Source organism: Rhagoletis pomonella, unplaced genomic scaffold, assembly GCF_013731165.1.
Source record: "Rhagoletis pomonella isolate Grant_MI unplaced genomic scaffold, Rhpom_1.0 Rhpom_scaffold_00012, whole genome shotgun sequence".
NCBI lineage: Eukaryota > Metazoa > Arthropoda > Insecta > Diptera > Tephritidae > Rhagoletis > Rhagoletis pomonella.
Genome location: NW_023458566.1, coordinates 8,765,910 through 8,789,573, shown reverse-complemented (window position 1 = coordinate 8,789,573; position 23,664 = coordinate 8,765,910). Strand labels below are relative to the sequence as shown.

Below are 23,664 nucleotides of genomic sequence, written 5' to 3'. Positions count from 1 at the left end.
TTCCTTGAGGGAAGCGGTTAAGTTATTTGGATGACATTGAATTTGTTGGTATTAAATCCCATAGTAAACAAGAAATACAACAAAAAAAAGTGCGACGCCATCGATGTAAACACAAACATATGGCGACGATCAGCTGCTCAGTACAAAACAGTGGAAATCGTACATCAACGCTAATCGGTTGGAATTGCCAAAAAGTGTTTTTGCATCATTGAAATATATAAAAATAAAGTGTTTTATGCATGTATTTGCGTTGCAAATTAATCAGTATTATATAATTATTTCATTATTGTTGTTGAGGGTGTGAAGTGATTAATAAAAAGGCGAATGTTTAGTATTCGTGTTTAAGTGATCGATTTATCAGGTTCTAAGCAAATCCATCTAACACAAAACACGGTTTGTTGTTGTCATGAGTGGAGTTGCCAATCGCCTATAAAAAGCAGGAGCTAATCAGAGATATGTCAAAAAAGGTAACCTAATCCGTTATGCACTGCGCTTACATGGTATTTTTCGATTTGCGACTGAAATGTAGGAGTGTACTCGTACCTAAAACTATCAAAATTTTTAGAAAACTTTTCGGGCCGAATTCACAGTGCTTAGTTAAACCATTGTTAACTTAACCACCAACAAGAGTTTAATTATGAATTTATATTCAGAGTCACATAGTTAAATATGGAAATTCGTATCGCCTGAAAATATACAAATTCTTAAAATCAATACTTTTCTATTCAAATTTGAAATTCGTTCCACAAAAAAATTATTTATTTCACAAGAGTTTAACTATGGGTGCATGCTGGTTTAAACTTTTGTTAACTGAGCGTTGTGAATATGAAAATCAATAGTTAAACTCTTATCAGTGGTTAACTACGCACTGTGAATTTGGCCCTTACTGGTTTTGCAAAGGTGTGCAAGCCCTCATTCTGCGCTTTGAGCGTATTCTGCCGATTTGTGTGCGCTCCTTGGTAGGAACACCGTAATATTAAGCAACGGATTGATTTTATCACCCCTCTTGGTACACAACGCGGGGCTCTTCCAACCCTAGAGTTTGGGAGTAACCTCTGCAAGCCATGCTGCCGTCCTATCATATTTGCAATCAACAAGGAGTAAGCTGGATCTAAAGTAGACCCCACAGAACACCAATTGGTGCGACCAACAACAATGCGTTCCCACGACAGTCGGGTCTACGTAACCGGAACGACCCAGATTTATATCTGGCTAAGGACTGTCACTCCAGCAACACTCCCCAAAACCCCTTTGGGGAACTTGTATGCTGCTACAACAACAACAATAACCACCCTTTGAATATCTCATCCATAATGGCGTCCTGAAGTCTGGTAAGCTCATCTTAAGCTAAGTGCTACAGCAGCGAAGGCTCTCGGCATAACCGCTAGACTCAGCTGCCTAGGGGTCCCGCCCTGTGTCAGATTGCCTACCTAGGCCTCCGAGCCATGATGCTGGAGAGGGTGCGTGCTCCCGCTGCATCTTGTGGGTAGGGTGCTCTGGTGGTGTGATTTGCCCGCTCTTCCGATTTGAACCGGGTGCGGTTACCTCGGGTTCTTTGCTGGGAGCCACAGACTTGGCCATCCCAGCGGACAGCTGGTCGCGGAAGAGCCCTCGCCAAGGCACATCAGGTGGCATCTTTACGAACTGACGGACGAAGTCCACAGGTTTATCAAACAACCTCTGGACCCGCCAACCTACCGACAGGCGCCGTTCTAGGTACACAACCACCGGACGTGGACGGGACAGAACTTTGTCTGCCTCGGGAGACCCGCACTACAATAGCCCAACTTCGCTCTGGCTATTGCAGCCGGCTAAACTCTTACTTGAGTAGAATCAATGAGGATGTGCCCAACCAATGCCCGGCCTCATCGCCTCATGACTCCCGGCACCTCTTCACATGCCCTGAGAACCCAACTCAGCTGTGTGCCTGTGGAAGGCGCACACTCCCCCTAGCTGAAATTGACGACAACGTTGACGGATGAACCGACCCGAACGGGGCTTAGTAGCCGTTACAACAACAACAACAACAACAACCTCGGGTCGCGTCTCTGTTTCCCCGCCTCTCCGCCAGCCAGCGGGCGCGAGTTTATAGTGGCTTTAGTTTTTCCAGCTTCTCTGCTTGCCAGCAGGCGCGGGTTCTCTGCTAGTGTTTGCCCCGCTCTTCCGCTCTTCGGCGGGCGCGGTTCTCCCTCTGTTGACTCTATCCTCCTCCTCTGCTACATCTGGCATCTTGCCTTGCTCAAGGTAGCGAAGATACCATTTGACTTCCGAACCAGTCAACCCCTTTCGTTTCTGGTCATCCAATGCACCTAATGACTGCCCTAGCGAGTGCTCTGAATTCCTAACTAAACAGCAAACATTTTCAACTGAAAAATCAATGATCATGGAAAAATCATCATATAACAAAATTTCTGGCGAAGAGACGAAAGCCAATGTAATAAAGACATTCTACGATTCATCAAAAATACATACATATGTATGTAATTATATGCATACACATCAATATTACGCTGATAAGAGGTATTCTCTGTATGAAAAATAAAAAGTTTTCTTTTGGACATCCATACAATTTTTATTAGGAGTGTTCGCTATGCAAAAAATTTGTACAAGTTGGTACCAAGTGTTACCAAATCGTGTTCGTTTAGCCAAAAACCTAGTAAAACTTGCAAGGAGAGAGCGCAATTTTGACATTTCATTTGGAGGGGAAGTTGCAAATTCTTGCTGAGAAAATTTTTGCCAGTAAGAATTTGCAAGCAGGATTGTGGCACACGGTTGCATTTTTGTCAACATTAATTTGAATCAACAAGTTCGTTAAATTTAAAAATGAACAATCTTGTTGCGATTTACTAATGAAAGAAGTATGAAATATTTGTTTATTCAATTAATTTAATTAATTCCAAACATTTGAAAGGTACTCGGCTGAAAAAGCTGTATTCGTAATCGGAACGCACTCGACACCGCTGTCGAAATAGGAAATCCGAAAGGGTGACTTCCACAAAGAAATTGAAGCGTATGTTGAAGAAAGTCAGATTTTTTTGATTTCCACCTGAAATAATTAAAAAAATTTATTATGCTCGAAATGCAACCGTGGACGCCAGATGGCAGTGAAGCTTTCTAATGTTTGCTAATTCCTGTTCGCGCAAAACTTAGTAAGTTTCTCTCTTTGGAAGACTAAGGTACCTTATTCTCTGAATTTTGTTACTGGCTAATTCTTACTGGCAGTTGCATAGCGAACACTCCTAATTTATTTCTATGCTGAAAAGGACGTTCACAGTTGATAAATCACCGAGTACCAAACAACAGTTTACCAAACCGCCTTTAACGAAGCTTAACACTGAAAGATATATATATTTATTAAAGATTGTCAATTGAGGGGGGCAGTGGCAGAGATAGTGCTGTAGCTACGACAAAAATTGTTAGCAAGCAGCCCTTTCAAAGTTTTTGATCCTTTCTTATTGATACTTGGCCAGATCTGCTTAGTAACGGAACAGGTGGGTTCTTTCGCCAATCTTTCATTGGCCAATCTTAGTTTAAACAGGCACTGAAAAACTGGCCCGGATTTAACCGTGGGTTAACTGAGAGTAGATCAGCTACCCTCTTTGTTAGCTCGTTTGCCGCGTAACTTTCAGATATTTCACTGTGCCTGGGTACTCATACGACGTTAATGGTAACTTTCTCCTGCCTGCTGCTTGCGACAATTATCGCGGGATATGACCTTTACTTACTTAAGTGTTTTGTATAAGGTTCTATCAGCGATTTTATCCTAAAAACTGAAGCTCTTCATGAACCAACTGATTACACCTTACCAGGGTGGCTTCAGAACGGTTAAATCCAACATAGACAAGATTTTCAAAGATCGTCTAATCCTAGAAACCTTAGGTGATCAAATTGACTCACACCTATTAAGCCTAACAACAAGTTTAAAAATCATACGTCTAATTTACAATGATTTAGCTGAAACTCTGGGGTTGAGCACAGCTGGTTTAACGTCGCGGAACAAAAGGCTGGTAGGGTGACAGGTAACAAGATCAACGGAAATAAGGGCAATTGATATTATTTCGCATACATTTTCAAAAGCGAAATAAAATCCATGGACATTATTGCTCATTCAATCAATAAATTCGCCGGGATATCGCTCGCCCCCGCGAGATGATGTCAACCTTAGTCTTCCGGAGGACATCAACCAGTCGGGCAGAGGCACCTTCCCCATTAAGGGTCCGGATATTCCAGGTGCATACCATCAAATCATAGTCCCTAATACGTTTGCCTTGGTCGTCATCAGAAAAAGGGGGTTTCATCCGAGGCTGTTTTTTGTTTTTCATTGGGCGGGGTTTTAACGTGGCGGGGTTTTTAAAATGGCGAGACCCAAACCCAGCGCACGCGAAGTATTACGCCTTATCACTTTAGCTCGCTCCCAAACGGGTGTTTGGTCGGTACCCAGAGGATTTGGGTGATTACGCAGTTTTATTTTATACTTTATACCAAGGTCTCTATATATGCTTTCGTTGCGGACATATCACGGGAGGCTAAGGCCCATAGCGTTTTTAATTGAAATCTTTGGATCCTGTCAATGTTGGTTGCACTGGTCATACCCCACAGTTGAATATCATGCATCCATATCGACTGTTCAGTGGAAGATCGACCTACCTCTGTAGCCTATCGTTCGAGATACATCGTTCGAGGCATCGTCTAAATTAAAAAGGACCGCTAGATCACGATGTTGCTGGCAAATGAAGATGACACTGACAATGCCCGGCTTGTGATCCAGAGACTTCAGCGCAGCATTTTCCAGCTCAGTAAAAGAGGTCAGTCTACATAGTCCCCCTAAGAACACACAAAGTGTTTTCTCGCATCGGGAGACACGTCAATGTTGGCAGTTGTAATTTTGCAGTAGTGAAGAATCAAAGGTAATGTAAGCCTGGAAATCAAGCCTGCTGCCAACAGGTGCTGCTTTGGGCTAGGTAGATAATTAAAAAACAGAACATTATTTCAACGAACAAAAACTACAGTCTACAAGTCTCTCTTCATACTCGTTCTATAAGTTATATGGCGCAGAAACGGCGACGATGCTGAAAAAAGGTGATACGATTTTGGAGTCTATTCTATGCACGATCTATGACCCTGTTCGCGTGAGTGGCGCTAACTCGAGAATAGTTGGAGAAATAAATTTAACAGTGTTTTATAGCTTTGAGATGGAGAATTAGCAGTTGAATAAAAAATGAATTCTTTGACGAGAGCAAGGCACATTAAACAGGTAGTATCAGTAGAGCAAAAACAACATTTGCGTGTATTTTGTTGTTGCTTCTGGTATCGAAAGTGTCAACAACTGTTCTGAATTTTTTCTTCTAAATCAAAGCGTGCCATGTGAAATACAAAAAATTATAAAAAATAAAAAATTGAAATTGGAAAAAATAAAAATTGATGCAACTTTCTTTCCTAGTAAATTTGTTTGCTTCTCGAAGCATTGATCCATCCTTTGCAAGGCCCAGTAATCAGCGGTCGTGCTGCCGATTTGGGCGAACGTTCCAAAAGCTGCTATTCAATCGCTTGTTTTGTGTGGAAAAAGGTTTCACAAGCAAATGGATTTTAACAACTTATAATTTTCGTGAGAAAAAATTAAAAATATTTGACGTTTTCGAGACCAAATAATTTGAGAATAAATCAAATCAGCTGCTCTACTGATACTACCTGTTCAATGTACCTTGGACGAGAGTATAAAAAAAAAAATATAAAAAATTGCATTGCATACTTATTTGAGATCAAAAAAGGTGAAAAACCAGAGCTCCCTACTTTTTAGGGTCCTCTGAAAGGTCATGGTAATTTTTTGAAGTGAAACTTCTTTACCGGCGGTTGGTTGGTTGGGAGCAAATTGGCAAATTCAAAGGAAATTGCACATGGATACGGTGCAACGGAAATGATGCAACGGAAACGGTGCAACGGAAATGGTTGGTGCTGAAACAAGTGCTTCTTGTGTGTATGCATATGGTATTAACTTAACAAAAATTTGCTAATAAAAGGTTAAAGAATAACACTTAGAAAAAGACCAATACAAGAATGAAAGTAAAAGTGACTACGTACTTAGATAAAGAAAAGGATAAAGGCAAAGATCAAAAATAAAAACAAAAAAAAAGATGCGTAAAGATAATGGCAAGAATGAAGACCAAGGTGAATTTAAACACTTTACTTATATATATAAGGGCAAAGGTGAAGGGAATATGTAGATGAAGAAAATGATAAACCTAAAAGTAAAGACAAAGAGGAGGATGAGGATATCGATCAAAGAAAAGATGAAGATAGGGGAAGAAAGATTAAAATAAAGGCATTTAAAGAGGAAAGGATATAGAGAGAGACACAGAGACTCAATCTGGGAACTATTTTGTGATTTTAGAGATTTTCGGGATTCTCGGGACTTATCGATATAATAATCGATATGTTTATCGATCTTATCATCGATATTTTTATTTATTTTGTTATCGATATTTTTATCGATTTTGTTATCGATATTTTTATTGATTTTATTATCGATATTTATCGATTTTGTTATCGATTTTGTAATCAATATTTATCGATATTTATCGATTTTCTAATCGATATTTATCGATTTTGTTATGGATATTTTTATCGATTTTGTTATCGGTATTTTTAAAGATATTTTTATCGATATTTTTGTCGATTTTGTTATCGATATTTATCGATTTTTTTCATTAGAATAACATATATGAAATTAGATAGAAAAAAGAAAAAAAATTTGACCTTAAGCAAAAGCAGATGTATGTATGTATGTATATTGGCATACATCTTCACCTGTGGGTTCGCTTCCACTTGGTTGGACGCGCTGTTCCACTCTGCCGCGTATGGACCAAAAACTAAGAAAGGCTTGTCTCTTTTCGGTGCACCAATAAAACAGAAACCAACTAAATTTTTTGAGAGTTGCCGATTAAAATACTTTATAAATATAAGAAGTTATTGCAAAATCACACTGTAAGTAGCGTTCAAACTTAGCTTCATTTAGTTCTTGCTTATTAAATGACCAAAGATCGTATCATCAACGTGTGATTCCCCGTTGGCTAAAAAAACAACAAACCAAACATGTCGATGATAATAACAGGTTATTTAATATGTAGTAAGTATCTACAAAGGCCAGCAATGTGAATTTAGTGCTACTGACTAATAAAAGTAATTGACAAAAAAGTACACAGGTATTTATTTGATATGAATGTACTTCGAATACGTACATACATATTATGTATATAAACTTACTTATGTACATATGAATGGCTTAGATATTATTAGTAAGAATACATACCCTTAATGCTATAAATTCATGCACTTATACTTATGTGCATTAGGGTGGTCCAAAATAAAGGTAAGTCAGAATTTGAATGCTCACCCATTAGGGGTGTTTTATACCGAAAGAGGTCGCTGAGAGCGCTCAAACTTTCCCATGGTTTTTATACGGGCGCATGGCGAAATGGTTTAGATTCCTTGAAAATCTATATTTTTCAATCGGCAAAATATGTCTCTCTTCGGGATACTTCAGGGAATAATACCCAATTGTGTACTTAAAAATTTTTTAATATCAACTATTTTTTATGAAGCCCCAAAACCCCAAAAAAAGACAATAGAGGTATCCATAAAAAATCGTTACTAATTAAAAATGGGTATTATGCTTTGAAGTCTCCTGATTAGAAACAGAGTTTGCCGAATAAAAAATATTGGTTTTCAATGATTCTATGACTCTATTTCTACGAAACATAGTTTTTTTTTTTTAATATAAAATGTGGGTATTTGTTTTTGATATAGAACTTACTTTTCTCACATGCATTTTTGGATCACTCTAATGCACATATGTAGGTACATACATGCTTATTATAATATTTCCTTTCGAGGAAAAGTCATTAGTATGCATTATATGTATGTAATAGATTGGCACTTACACAATATTACCATATTGTGTTTGGCCTAGTTTCTCCTCGGATTTGGGGCGTCCGCCTTGATGTTGTTACACAAAGTGGAGGGACCTACAGTTTTACGCCAACTCCGAACGGCGATTATATTTCTATGAGAAGCTGTTTTTTCATGGCAGAAATACACTCGGAGGTTTGCCATTGCCTGCCGAGAAGGGTGGGTGCTATTAATTTTCCGGGCTTGAACCCAGGCCCTGCGGAATGGTAGCACACACTGCTAGCCACTACACCACAGCGGCCGCATGTTAATTAGACCGGGTCAATGCCCATATGAAAGAAAAATAGTTGTAATTAACTCCACCTCCCCACTGTGGTGGGTATAGTTTAACTGTTTACTTTGTGAGGATTTTTTCACTGCCTACGCCAGTGATGGGCAAAATTGTATTTACTAAATACTATTTAAAAAATGTAACAAACATCGTCGCTGAAATACAAAAAGTCGTAACTAGTAAAAAATTCAAAATTAAGTTTTTGATTGATATGACGGATTTCATCGAAATACAACTCCCAAATCATTTTATGAAAAAAAAATATATAACATATTAGTCACGACTTTTTTCATTTCAGTTACGATGTTCGAAGAATTTCGAAAAATCAGAAAGCGAAGCTGGGACATAATATCTTAAAAACAAAAAATAAATAAGCGAAAATAATTAAGTATTATTTCGTTTCCTGAATCTTTTATTATTTGGCATTTTTTAATAAATACTAAGTATTATTTAGGTGTGTGGGACCTACATATTTTTGAGGTTGAGGTTAACAAATAGGCAAAAGTTGGGCACCTAATCGATGGCTATGACGTAAATGATGTTTTCTGACCAGTTTCCATTTGAAATATTTATTACCTTCATTAGAAATATTCAGAAATATTTTGCAAATCGCAGCGACTTCAAATCGTACGAGTTTCAGAAGAGGCTGTATATCGGTATTTAGTAACAAAAAGGCTCTTTAAAATATAAAAGAATTAAAGTACCTATGGCCATCACTGGCGCACCCTAATGTTCATTTAGTAATTCATCACTACCATACAAAATTTCTTTTGGTTATCTATCCTTAGACCACTTATAGTCACGTATTTTTCAGCACAAGCCATATTTCTTTGATTTAATTTTGATTGTCGATTGTTTATATGCACAACATATTTAGTACATATGTACTTATGTATGTATGTATGCATCTACATACCACACATAAATTAAGTACAATATTTTATTTGTACTCTCTTCATTTAATTTCAGCTGCCCACACATTCAGCAATGCGAAACAATTCGTTAATCAAAACATTGCGTTCAATTAAATATTAAAACTTGATTGCCGCGTATGGTCGATTGGTCGATTGGTCGGACGGTCGGTTGGTCGGACGGTGGGGGTCTGCTGAGTCAATACTCTGGAAGTGTTAGCTGCGCTACTATACCCTTGCAGGTATACAACTATAGTATAATAAAAATACGTATATACTTACACACATACATACGTACGTACCTCTTACCACTCAGTTGGTTGTTTGGTTGCTGCTCACCTGTAAATATTCAAAAATCCGCTAGTCATTGTCGCAGTCGAACGTTGAAAGTGCGCGCCCACAGAAGCTAGCTGAATATTTATTCGCATGTGCAGAAATCATTTGCCGCCGTGAAATCAATTACACGCTAATTTCATTTGCATACAAAACTACTCAAAGTGAGATTTATTATTTATTATCTATACATTTGTTTTAATTGCCGCCAGCGCATAGTATTAGTGGGCCTAGCGATGCAATTCATTTCAAATATTAACGCCTACAAATTGCCGACAAGAGGCGCTGCTGCTGCTGCTGCGGTTGCACTTTTGCCAGTTCTCTGCATTTTATCTTTTATCAATGGTTCTGCGGCACACATTGGCGCTCGACAACGCATCAACGCGTATGGCGATGTCAACGATGACGTTACGGTGAATGTGAATGCGGAGAATACGCGCCCAATCATCGGTATTCTCACGCAGGAAGTGTCAAATTTTGTGCTGCGCCATTATCCGGAAAAGGATTACAAGAGTTATATAGCCGCTTCGTATGTGAAATTTGTTGAGGGTGCCGGCGGACGTGTGGTGCCGATTTGGTGAGTTTAAAATCGTTGTTCATTTACATTTGCACATATGTATTTGTGTGCTCATTTAAATTGTTATAAATATGCATTAGTAGGTTTGTGTGTATTGACAATTGATAACGATGAACTTTTAATTAAGTGCGGTGCTATGCATTGATGATGTGTCCCAGTAGACAATTTTCGCTGTTGAGACGATAAAAACAAATGTTTATTCTACCAACTGTGCAACATAAGTGACAAAATTTTTGGTTATAATGTTCATAAAGTATTGCCGCAAGAAGTCAGTGACTTTTTAGATCAATGTCCCAAAAAAAGGTAGGAGAATCAGACTTTAACACTAGATAGCCTGGAAAGACTGAATACTTAAGAATTTTATAAAAAAAAAAAAAATTTTTAATTAAAAAATTTAAAAACAAAAGTGGCGAAATACCAATTTATACAAGCAAAAGAAATATTGACAGTCAAATATGAAAATGTTTCAAATCACCACTAGAATATTATAGGCTATAAAACTGCAACCCAAAAATGTGCTAAAGATTCAGATTAAAAAGTTGAAATTATGGTAAAAATTTGTTGAATTTTCCTAAATTTTGTATAAAGTTTGAAACTGAGTTATTTGTTTGGATAAGCTTGGAAGTTATTTTTATAGAAAAATAACAAAAAAAAAATTCAGTTTGAAAAAAATTACGAATATTTAAAAAATCAACACGTGGTCATTTGTTTGTTCTTTTAAAACATTAACACGTAAAAATTAAATAAAATTTTTTTGTCGTTAATCTTTGGCATATACTGTCGAATATTAAAGTATGACACAACGATGCTTTTATGTCGAGGCGACACCTTTTTTGTTCCAAAGTTCATTAACCTCAAGTAACCCATTCTAGTATTTACCCACCAGATCTTATCACCCTAACATACCTCCTTAATGTCAATAAATTAAAACTCGCCAAAAATCATTAAAATTTTGCCAAGGACGCATTTCGATTTGAAGCCAATTTCGATATTTTTTTTTGGCCGAGCGTAAGGATTGCCATTTTACATTTTTCGTCATATTATCGCGATAGTATGATAAATTAATGTTTTTGTCTTGAATTGGCAATTTTTTGCAGTAAAGTTCATTGACCTCAAATAACTCGTTCTAGTACTTACTCACTAGATCTCAGTTCTTATCACCCTAACGTCCCACCCTAATACCACCAAATAAAAGCCAAAAATAAGCAGACTTTTGCTAAGGAAGCATTTCGTTTTATCCAGTAGAACTATATAAAAAAAATTTTACTGCCAAATGTTGGTGCTACTAAAAAAAGTAAATACATACGTAGGTTCGGCAAACTTTTTTTTGAGATTGTCTTGAAAATTTCATTTAGACTCAGGGGTGTACGGCGAAATTTTTTATGTTTGCTTTTAAGGTTTTGCTTTTAAGGTACGGTCTAATGTAAGCACATTAGGGTGGTCAAGAAAAAGTGAAGTCGGAATCTTAAACCTCACACACCCTAGTATTGTTCTATACCGAAAAAAATTATAACCCTGTTTTTATTTTTATTTTGAAATAAGAAAATATTTAGAGGTCCCTTAAAGTGTCAAAGTTTTCCATGTATTTTATAGTATAGAATAATGGAAAATCAAGAAGAAGACTTCTAGTAATAATACCCAATTTTTTATTTTACCATTTTCTATTATAAACTATTTTTAATGAGACCGCTAAAAACCTCAAAAAATGCAGTGCGGTTACCCATAAAAAATCGGTAGTATTGAAAGTTGGGTATTATTACTGGCAATCTCCTGCAGAGAAACAACACTTTCCGATCGAAAAATATTGGCTTTTAAGAATTCTATAACATTTCTACGAAAACTTGTATTCAAAAAAAAAAACAGAGGCATAAGTTTTTTCGGTATAGAACAATCCTATAGGGTGAGAGCATTAAAATTCCGACTTTACTTTTTCACATGCATTTTTGAACCACCCTAATGCACACGTAGGTTATGAACGCAACTAAAAAAAAATTATGAATTTCGCAAACACAAAATTTGGTTTATGTTATACATATGTATATAAATGAATATTCATACGATCAAAGAGAAACAGCACGAAAAACTTTGCAGAATTACTCATAAAAAAGTCGACCACCCAATGGCAGACGACTAAATTTATTCAAACCTGCTAAGGCATAACTGAATATCGTCTCTTATTTTACTGATTTGAATGTATGTATATACATATATGTACTTATCTAAGCAAAAACATTTACTACTTGTAAAAAATCTGCGAAAAAGATGTACATACATACATATGTATCAGCTTACGACGCTGGCTTTGTAATAAATAAGAAATCACTTCACACATTTTGCTTCTGCGATTGTTCTGATTTTGTAAATAAATTAGCTTATCAATTATTGAAAACACATGTGGGATTCTTACATACATACATAATATGTGAATATATGTACACGTACATACATACATGTATGTATTTACATTAGACCACATCAACTTATTTATTTTAAAGCAGCGGTTGGTTATCAAGCTCAAGAAGACTAAATCATTCAAGCGTTATTGGCTTCCCGCTGATTGTTTTTGGTTCTGCAACAGATTGCTTATTCTCAAGTATGCTTCTGAATAACGAAGATTCAATTATCGATCCGTTACAAAAATTTATATTTTAAGTAGATTAATTATAATTTTATTTTCTTTTACCTACGGAAAACAAACTTCATATCAACAGTGATCTTTTGTATTTCAATTAATTTTACCTGGGGAAATACATACAAGCATACTATTTTTAAGAAACCACCGCAAATTTGTTTTACTAAATATAGGAAGTACTTAGATTTATCAAATACTTACGTGCATGTAGATATGTACAAATGTATGTAAATCTATGTATCTACAACCATTTTACTCATAAAAGTGCAAGCTGTTAGTTAGTACTAGCAGTTAAGCGATAAAATAAAATCAAGCAAAAAAAAAAAACAATTGATTTCCGCTTGTCATGTTTTTTGATTAATCATTCTATTCTCACTTACTGTAAACACAGTTTTCATCGATTATCATATTTAGTAGTAATATTTACTTAGTAAAAAACAAACAGATGAGCTTTTAAACGGGGAAGTCTTTAAAATCTTGTATTAAATATGAATGTATGCATGTATGTATTTCTATATGTTAATTACTATATGCAACAAAATTTTGTCGAATAAACTGTGTGCACTTAATTGGTTTACTTACGATCATTAGCGCAACAAAACGAATGCTGCAAGTTTTTGATTACACTGTGCGACAATTTTATGGCAATTTAAACCAGCGCGGACTTTGCTAATCTTTTCTGAAAGTATACATATCCTGTATTAAAATACTCAATGGATTTGCAATAGTTAGCACGTATTTTTATTTTATGGTCTATTAAAGTTTAAAACCCAGTTTATACGGTTTGGTTAGCTATATTTTTGTAAAAAGGTAAAAAAAAAATTTAACTGTAAAAACTTTGCAAATATGTAAAAAAAATCCCAATTCACTCAGTTTTAAAAATTTTAAAATAAAATTGAAAATAGCGATCAAAAATTTATCGAAAAAATGGAAATCCAAAAATAACGATTATTCTGACCGAAAAATAGAAGTAATAAAATAACGGTTAAATTTGATCTTGAAAATAGAAGCCTAATTTTAAATTATGGTTTTTATAATGAAGATTATAACCGTTACAGCCCCTGACTTTAAGACGTTTTTCCGAAAGGTAACAGTTTAACATGCATAAGCGCAAAAAGGGAGGTGATTTTATCGTTGCAATAGAAAATATCATTTTCAGGTGTTGTCCCTTTCTTTCTTAACCTTTTCAGTACAAAAACTAAACCGTATACTGGCTAATTTTTGGTATTTTTTTTTTATCTTAATTCCATAATTTGCTTAAAGCAACTGTTCTCAATAAAACCAATAAAAGTTTTTAATTATGAAAAAATAGATTAGACTGAAGAGTTACTGAAAGGGTTATTGAAATACAAAAAATACAAAGTTCTTTACGCCTACCCGAAAGGATATTACAAAACTGGTGATTTAGAAGTCAAAAAGACAATCGATACTTAAATTTTCGTCGCCAAAATTTGCTAAATGAATTGCAGTGTAGCCTAAAAGTATACAATATGGAAATAGACGCAATGTATATTCAGCCAAATCTAGTTTTCGGTGACACCATATTCGGCAATACTTTTTTTTTTTAAATTGTTCTACTGGAATAATGAACAATTTAGAGTTATAAGAACTGAGATCTGGTGCGTAACTACTTGAACCCTGTATTTGTGGTCAATGAACTTTGGGGAACAAAAAAAAATATCTCTTCGAGACAAGAACGTCGATAAATCATACTTTAAGGCGACCAAAAAAAAAAGAAAATGTTTTCCAAATTGCTTTGCAAAAATACTTTAGGGTCAGAGGTGTGCGGCAAACTTTTTTTCTGTGGCAATCTAATGTAAATATATTGGTATAAAATAACCAAATATGTATCACTAACATCACAAAAAATCAATTTTTTTACGTATTCGTTTCAAGTGTTATTCGCCTTATACAAGAGTGCGGGTGATTTGATTAAACAAATAGAACAAAAATAAACTTAGCAATTTAATTGCAAAATAAAATAATAAATGCATGAGCTAATACACAATTAAACGCAAAAAACGTTCCAGCTCATACTTTGCTTGTTTATTTGAATAATGCGATATTAATTTTTATTATGTGTGAATGAATCTTCACGATCTGTGGTCCACAGCTAAATGTTATTAAAAAAAAAACAACTTAAATGTTTGTAGTTAATCGTGCGAGTAGCGAAATTTGTTAATTTTTTGCGTGTTTTTTAATATTAATTTATTATTTAAATTTTTTAGCACACAAGAGTCTCACAGGTATTTAAATATATTATATGAATACATACGTAGTATTTTGGGGATTTTTTTGCATGCCTACACATGTATAAATAGCAAAAATTGAAATCATAAATAGTCTTCATAATTGATTTTAAATTATTTGTAATGAATATGTATGTACATACATAGATATGTGCATGGATTTTGTTTGCAAAAGTGCGCAATTATTTCTGTATGTACATATCTGAGAGCTTACGAAGTTTGTATGTGTGAATAGTTTTAAGCATTTCTGTTATTTGCATTTTTTCACACACGGAAATTGAAAACAGGCCCCAAATTTGTGGCGGGGAAATCGATTGCAATTGAAAGATGAAAAACGCATGCTTATTCCCAGCCAACCAGCGGAGTCCGCCGGGTGCGCAATTAGAACTCTCTGTGCGGTGCGCTGATGCTCCTAGGGGCGGGGGGCTCCAAAAAGAGTCCCAAAGGAGCATATCGGAGAAAAGGGCCTTTTTCAATACATATATGTCTATATCTATATCGATTCCTTATTACTATTTTCAATTGTTTTTTTTTTAAACAGCTTTGACCTGTGAATACAATACAGTTCAGAAATAAAAAATTTTCAAAGCACCTTCGATTGATACCCGTATTTTAATAATTCATTTAACTTAATAAATAATTTGAATTTCACTTTTTAAGCAAGTAGCAATCCTCTTACAATACCTAAAAAATATTCTTAGCGTTCAAACTAAAGATTTCTTAACACTCCTTCGTTTGTCATCCATATTTTGGTGTTTCGTATATCTAAATTGTGTATAAGTAAACTAAATTCGACACTGCAAGCAGGTGGCAACTCTCCTCAAAATATTTTCAAACTACTATTTTCTGAAACGCCTTTCGTTTGGCACCCATATGGTGATACATATTTCTCTTAACTATTATGAAATTTTAAAAAGGTGGCAACCCTCCTATATAGTTCGACTAAGAAACAAAGCTTTTCAAAACCATTTCGATTTATATCCATTTTGTAATAACTGATTTATTTTTTAAACAATTTGAATATAATTATGTAAAGGTGGCAACTCTTTTCAAAAAGTAAAACTTTATTGCACATCTACAGTCCAAGTCTTTTAATTTGACACCTCATTTCGGAAGATCGAACGAACGGTGCCGACATGATGGCATTGATTTTTAAATAATTCGAATATAAATGTTCAACAGATGGCAACTCTCTTCTAAAAAATAAAACCAGTTTGCACATCTACAGATTAAGCGCTTTAATTTAAAATTTCATTTTCCTGGCCAAAAAATGCCTTCGCATATTATATATATGTATATAGAAAGATAGATATTTGACCAGTTAGAGACAAATTAATTTCGGCAAATAAGTTGCCCTTTCATATCTCCCTGAATAAGACATCAATCGGTTTGCTGGTACTCTGATGTCTTCCTTTGAACATGACATACTACATATACAAATATGATTTCTCAAAAACTTGTAGCATTAACACACACATAAAACCGTTAAGCGGACATAAATATTTTCAAATCTACCTAATGACGTTCGTCCGTTCGGCGGCTGCAAAGCATTTAATCAGTGTCAAGTTTTTGTGCTAAAAATAGACTTGTACAACAAAGTATCCAAATAACATACAATACGCATGTTCGAAGTGTGTGTGTACGCACAATTATGCGTTCACTGTTAAGCGAAAGCTCTGGATTTTTTTTTGTACGCTGTTTTAATTTATGTGTAAACATATTTATTTACATTTTTGATTTTATGCGCACGCGTTTGTACTCTTTTAAGCTCTGAAATAACGTTTGTATCATTTGACGTCCGACTTTTCTGACTGCCATTTTTCTTTGACATTTTGCTGATTCATTGGCATTGGAGTGATAAGTTTGTACTCTAAATGATTTATAAAAGACTTATTCATAATGACAAACGTTTAGTATTAAGTCATATTTAGCGATACTAGATAGCCGCGCGAATACATATGTATGTGTGTATGTATATACATATGTATGTATGTGCAGTGACCCAAATATAAATTGGGACGCGATATTTTAGCAAGTTTTGGCTATGTTTCTTTAGTTTATTTAGCGTTTAATATCTTTTTATGACAGTATTTTATGACTGATTACTTAAGAAACACCATATTAATCCAAATTTCAGACTCCATCTTCCCTACCTACCAATGCTCTGGAAATAGTTTTGAACTTTCTTTTGACAGACCGCTATTAATGTATGACGCTTTTCTGAGTCTTGGAAAAAAAAATCGATTGTTAGAAAACGCCCTATCTCAGAAAATTTTTCAAGAACGGCGTATTTCAGAATTTGGTTGAACAACGTTGAGATAGGGCGTTCTTGAGCCATTTTCTCAGATAAGGCGTTTTCAAACCAGCTGCCGAGATGTGTAGGTCGATCTTCCACTCAGCAGTCGAAATATTCTTTATAATTCTGATTATTATAAAATTTTACTTCTAAGTGAACATTGTTACTTTTGTTCAACTCACAATTTATGACACCAGAATAAAAAGCATAAAATGAGTCAGTTTAGTTGAATCATATCGACCCCTATTTAGATTCACACTTTCGAAATTATTTAATTTTACCGTTTCTCTTCTTCAAAACTGCTTATAAGATTTTGATTTTATCTTTTTACTTATCATAACTTTTGCACTTCAGCGTTTTTTATAAAATTGCAGTCTTTGATTTTAATATTTTTTAATGCAAACGACGAGTCGAGGAATATAATAACTGATTTACAAAATTACCAAAGAGTAGCGCCAATGTGGTCATTTTAGATGTTTGCTACAAAATTAAATGAGCTGTAACACTGCATCTACGAAGAAAATTTGTGGACAATTTAGTAGTCGCACCAAACAGTTGAAGTTCAAATATGTTGATCTTATTCTGCTGATTAGCAGTGCTTATATTTGATTGACTTAAAATTCAGTTTTTTTTTTTAAACAATCCTTAAAGTACCCGCACGTATTTGTTTATAAATGTACAGATTATACAACTTAAAAACTATCGCAAGTGCCAATTCTTTGATAACTACCTCTCAGCTTGTTCAGGAAAAATATCATAAGCGCCATTTCACCTTTAGACAATGGGGTATGCATAAAATACATAGTCCATTTTGGATTTAAAAATTAAAAAAAAAACTCCCGTAAAATTTATCTCTCGACCCTACATATCTAAGATTGGCAGTGTGTGTAATAACTAGACACTGTCCTTAGTCTCTTTAGGCCTTTAGCCAGATATGTATGTACACGTGTAGTATATAAGCGCAAGTAAATGCCCAGTCTTAAATGGAAATTTTTATATTTACTTACAGGATTGGGCGAGAGAAAGAATACTACGAGGACATTATGTCTAAAATTAACGGGTAAGTTTGATTTTCGAGCAGTGAAAGGCTCAACTTGATTTCCTTTTTACACACTTAGCTCTGTACCAAATAAATAAACATTTAAATTTTCTATTAATCTCTTTTGTCGTCACATCTCTGGCGTACAGTGTCCTACTGCCAGGCGGTGCAACTTATTTCAATCAATCGCGTGGCTATGCCGATGCTGGTCAACACATTTACAATATTGCCATTGAAATGAATGAGGCCGGCACATATATGCCCATTTGGGGCACTTGCTTGGGTTATGAGCTTATGATCTATTTAACAGCGAATCGTACAGATTTACGCACCGAGTGCTCGTCATCGGCGCAAGCATTACCGCTGGAATTCGAGAAAGGCTACAACAATAGCAGACTGTTTGGCAATGCCAGCGCTGAAGTGTTGCACATATTGAGCACATACAATGTAACAGTAAATTTTCACATCTTCTGCTTTACGAAGGAGGTAAGTATTTTGAGAATGAATGGTGTTGATGAGTTGCTAGAGCATAACAAGTGGAAAGTGACGTTTAGCATAACTATTGGCCGCAATAGCAATTTTAATAGCTATTACGAATAGTGCAAAAATTCAAAGGGAATACATATATAAGCGTATATCTTTAGTTGAGCGTTAAATGCGTTGATAACTTGTGCAGGAGTACGCATTCGTATGCGTTACGTATACGCAATGTGTACCCTGAGGATGCTTACAAACTGTGACTCAAAGAATTGATCAAGAAATTTTATTGATTGGATATTATTAGCCAATTTAAATGGTTTAAGGGCTTTTTTAGTAGAAAAATTAAATTCGAATACTGCGGCATTATATAGAGACACACCCCTAAAAAATCCGATTCGGAAATATAACTACTTTTGGATCTTACAGATTTAGAGCAATTAATGCAAAAACAGGTATAAAATTAGTTTTCTAGTAAGAAAATAAAATCAGGAAGAAAAAAATATTTCATTTATTGTATCAAATCAGCGAAAATATTTTTACGATAATGCTCTTCAAAAACAAAACTATGGTTTATTGATATATATGTATATATTCTTTTATGGTAAAATAAATAATCAAAAAGTCATGCATGGCTTAGGAGTATAAAAATTAATCTTTTTGTGATAACATTAAATTTATATGTGCATTACTTTATGTCAAAAAGAGGCTTAGAGATATTTATAAGTGCATTACTCACAGTTTCTAACTGCTTATCTATAGCTATAGCGTTGCATAAGAGACATTGTATCTCGCTAATATCTAATACATATATATGTATGGTTTTGTGAGTATGTATGTATGTATGTATGTATGTATGTCAGTAACTAATATCATTAAGAATCAATAAAGTGGAACTGTAAATCTCTGTTCATTTTAAGTTTCGCTGTTTGGGACAGAAACACGTGTCTGCAGCAATGCAAGTGTGTACTCATCTACACCAATACTAGCTAAAATGTATGTAGTTACCCTGTTGGGAAAATTTCACTAGCAGATACTGAATCTGAGCTACATATACATATATATTTTCGTTGTTTTCCATACACTCACGGCAAAAAGTATTGGTGTAGAGAATTTTTCATAACACATACAGGGGCGCACCCAGGAATATATTTTAGGGGGGGTTTTATATTTCTGAAGATATATCACCGGAAAATACTGAAAATTTGCTTCAGATAATACCCTCTTTAAAATACATTTATGCAAGTTTTATGTACAGTAAGTAATAAATAAATAAACGTTTTAAAATTCATAAACTGCACTTTATTTACAGATTAACAGAACTCAAACGCTTTTAACCGACTTCAAAAAAAAGGGAGGTTATTATCTCGCCGGAATACATAACTTTTAACCACGTGAACCGTTTTCAATAATCCTTTTTTTATTAGAAAGATAGTACCTCAAGGTCCCGTAATTTGTTTTAGAGATCTGATGATTGGATCATGAAGAAATTAACGGTACCCCTAAATTTGAATATGAGAATTGAAGTCGGTTGTGTTCTTTCCTTAAAAACTACTTGCTTAATAATAAGTTCTATAAACTCAAGATGCGCTCAACTTTCAAAAGTACCTAATAAAAAATTTTAAAAAAGAGTCAGTAAAAATAAATTTATGGATTCCATGAATTTTTGCACTTCTATGTTCATTTTTTCGATTTCTGGTTTTCGATAGAGATGGTGAATTTTCACGATTGCTAAATTTTTTTAATATTTCAAATACCGAAAAAAACGAAAAATTCATATAAAACGACGGACGAGAAATGGAAAAGAAATTTTCTTCTACCAAAATTTCTTAAATCAGTTTGCAGCTCTCAAAAAAAAAAATGCTCGTATATTTATTCCCTCATGAAAATTTACAGCAAAAGCAAAGCGCGTTTTCAAGCAACAGAAATTATAATAAATATTTCTTATAATTTCCTTGAGAGCTGGATTCTTAGCTTTAAGATACAGATTGTATTTGAGGTTATTAGCTTTAGGGGGGTTTGAACCCCAAAACCCACCCCTTGTGTGCGCTAATGAACACATATATGAAAAATTTGTATTTTAATTTTTTCCGCAAATTTTTTTGTAAAAATATGTCTCATACTACAACAAAAACATACAAATATTACTTCTAAACTTGGTGCAAAACTCAGGGAACGTGAAAAAATTTACATGCATATGTTCAACTTTTTAATAAAATTTTTTTTTTATTAGCCCATTAAATTTTAGAATAAAAAAATCTTTTCGAAATTTGTTTGGTATGAAAGAAAATGCGTAAAAATCAACGGTAAGTACCAGCTACTTCAAAGTTGGTCCAACCATTTCATTTTTTGGAGTTTTTGGGGACCTATAAAAAATAGTTAATACCAAAAGATGGTAAAAAACAACAGAAAAATATTGATTTGTTTTTTTTTTCCCATATAAAATACATAAAAAACTTTGAGCGCTTTGAGGGACCGCTAAATAATTTTTGATTTAAACAAAAAAAAAAAACTCGAGTATATTTGTTTGGTATAGAACAATCAGGGGGTGGCAGCATTAAAATTCCCACTTTACTTTATTTGGACCACCCTAATATATATACATATTTACGTTTTATATGGGCATACAACAATCCTTTCCTACGTTTCTAATAAGAAAAAGTGTACCAATCGATTGATGCCCTCTTGATTTAAATTGAAAAAGTGGTTTCATTCCCGGACCCCATTTCGTCATCGAATATTTTAAAAATTTTGTTACGATGGCTTCATAAAATGTATGATTTTCCGCTCACCATGTAAATGAATCGAATCATGAAGTCAATATTAACTCCAGATAAAGTAATTAACCCAGAAGGTTACGTAGAAATATTTGACTTAATCAATTTAAACGAAATTTTGTTCTCAAACCCATCTATGTACATCCCATTTTCGATAGATTTAAGTTAGTGAAAAATTATCTGCATTTCTAGTGGTAAAATCACCTACATACATAGATCTAAAATTGCACTCAGATATTTTTGTCGGAACTTTATACTTTCTTTCTTCCTAATGTGCAATTTTTGCAAACGAAAATGCCACTCTAAACTTAGCCAACGGCTAGAAAATTCAACAAATACTCAACACAAATACCAAAAGTTACGCCACTAGTTCAGGTTTTTCCTATTGGGTAGCAGCAAGCTTTTTTAACGGTTAGTCGTATATACACAAATGGTTTGCCTATTTTTAGGCACCACTTACTAACATTTTCTCTAACATAATGTAATTTCAAGTCGCTTTTAAAATGTATGTAGTTATTTATGTCCCCACCAAACTTTTATCTTATATTTTTAGACATTTGCCATGTACGACCTCAACAAGTACTGGGATGTGCTTAGCGTCAATAATGACTGGTATGGCGCAGAATTCATATCGACCGTGGAGCATGTCAAGTATGTAGCTGCTAATGCCTAAAATAGCAACCCTTGCACGCGATTCGCTACTGATCTTTCTTATTTTTTTTCCGCTTATTTTAGATATCCATTTTATGGCGTGCAATTTCATCCGGAAAAAATTCTTTATGAATTCATTCCTAATCGAAATATTACACACACTTCGCAAGCTGTCATCGCGTCACAATATTTTGCAGACTTTTTTGTGAATGAAGTGCGTAAAAATCGACATTCTTTCGCCAATCGTACAGAGGAGATCGATGCGCTCATCTACAACTATCAGCCGGTGTACACGGGTGCTAAGGGTTCTGCTTTCGTCCAACAATATTTGTTTGAGGCATATAACGCCAGCACATCATCAGCATTTCTAGCGGGTGCCACTCAGTGGCATTGTTTGTTGGCATTGATTACGATATGTGTCGTGGGAGCGTGGAGGCGTGTATGACGTCATAGTGGTCTCAGAATTTTTTAGGCTATTCGGTCATTTAGTTTAGTCATTAATTTTATTGCTTGTTTAACTATTTTGTTGCCATAATTTTTGATAATCACTCGCTGCTAATATGTATGTATGTTTGTATGTAGTTCCTTTAGAAAATGATAATCAATGCATTTTTTACATATATGTAAGTATGTATGTGCAAACAAAGAGCTTAAAGTATGAAAGCATATTAAAGTAGAGAGACGGTCATCAACGCATTTTAATGCCTGCCTAAATCTAGCACTGCTACAATTTTGAATGTAATAGGTGTATTCACTCAAACTGAAAATGTCTTGTAAAGCTCGAAAGCTTCGACCGAACTGCCAAGTATTTATGAAAACATTTTTTTTTTAGGCTGAATTTTCTAACTTTTCGAGTTCGGTGAATGCTTCTATGGTTCTTTTTAGTTCCCCCAAGGCAGATCAAAGAGGCATTTGAGCAAAAACAAAAAAAAAACAACATTTAAGTGTATTTTATGGTTGCTTCTGGTCTCTAAAGTGTCAAACAAAATTTCAGATTTTTTTTTTTAAATATATATAAACAAATATTAAAAAAAAAATAAATTTAAATGTCTTTTTGGTATTTTTTTTTTACTCTGTAAGACCCAGTAGTCAGCGTTTGTGCTCCTGACTTAAGCGATCATTCCAAAATAACGTTCAATCGCTTCCTTTTATGCAAAAATGTTGTTTCACTTGAAAATAGATAAACAAAATAGAAAAAATAATAAACAATATTTGACACTTCAGAGACCAGATAATTAATAAAAAATCTAATCAGCTGATCTAATGATACTATCTGTTAAAATGCCTATGTAGCACTGTCTAGGCGATACAACTTTATTTAAGCATTAAAAATATTTAAACTCAGCAGCTATGCCTTAATCGTAGAGTATGAAAAGTAAATATTTATATACACATTTCTGTAAAAAAGTATTTAAAAAAGCGGCATTTAAAGCTAGTGAGCTATTAAAATTACTTTATCCTTTCGTAAGTGTAATAAAAATGATTT

The 23,664-nt window shown here is 34.4% G+C and overlaps 1 protein-coding gene across 4 annotated transcripts; it reads left to right on the top strand.

Moving 5' to 3' along the window:
• The first annotated feature begins 21 nt into the window (after positions 1-21).
• LOC118747784 (gamma-glutamyl hydrolase-like) lies at positions 22-23,664 on the top strand. Of its 4 annotated transcripts, XM_036481913.1 has the most exons (7): positions 22-467; positions 9,206-9,389; positions 9,693-10,057; positions 18,244-18,294; positions 18,423-18,759; positions 22,081-22,178; positions 22,263-23,664. In XM_036481913.1, the coding sequence occupies exons 2-7, from the start codon at positions 9,288-9,290 to the stop codon at positions 22,621-22,623; spliced, it is 1,314 nt and encodes a 437-aa protein (XP_036337806.1). In that variant the 5' UTR covers positions 22-467; positions 9,206-9,287; the 3' UTR covers positions 22,624-23,664. The 4 variants fall into 4 exon arrangements, with proteins under 4 accessions (XP_036337806.1, XP_036337809.1, XP_036337807.1 ...); XM_036481916.1 differs by lacking the exon at positions 22-467 and having other exon boundaries at positions 9,296-9,644; positions 9,700-10,057; XM_036481914.1 differs by lacking the exon at positions 22-467 and having other exon boundaries at positions 9,308-9,389; positions 9,464-10,057.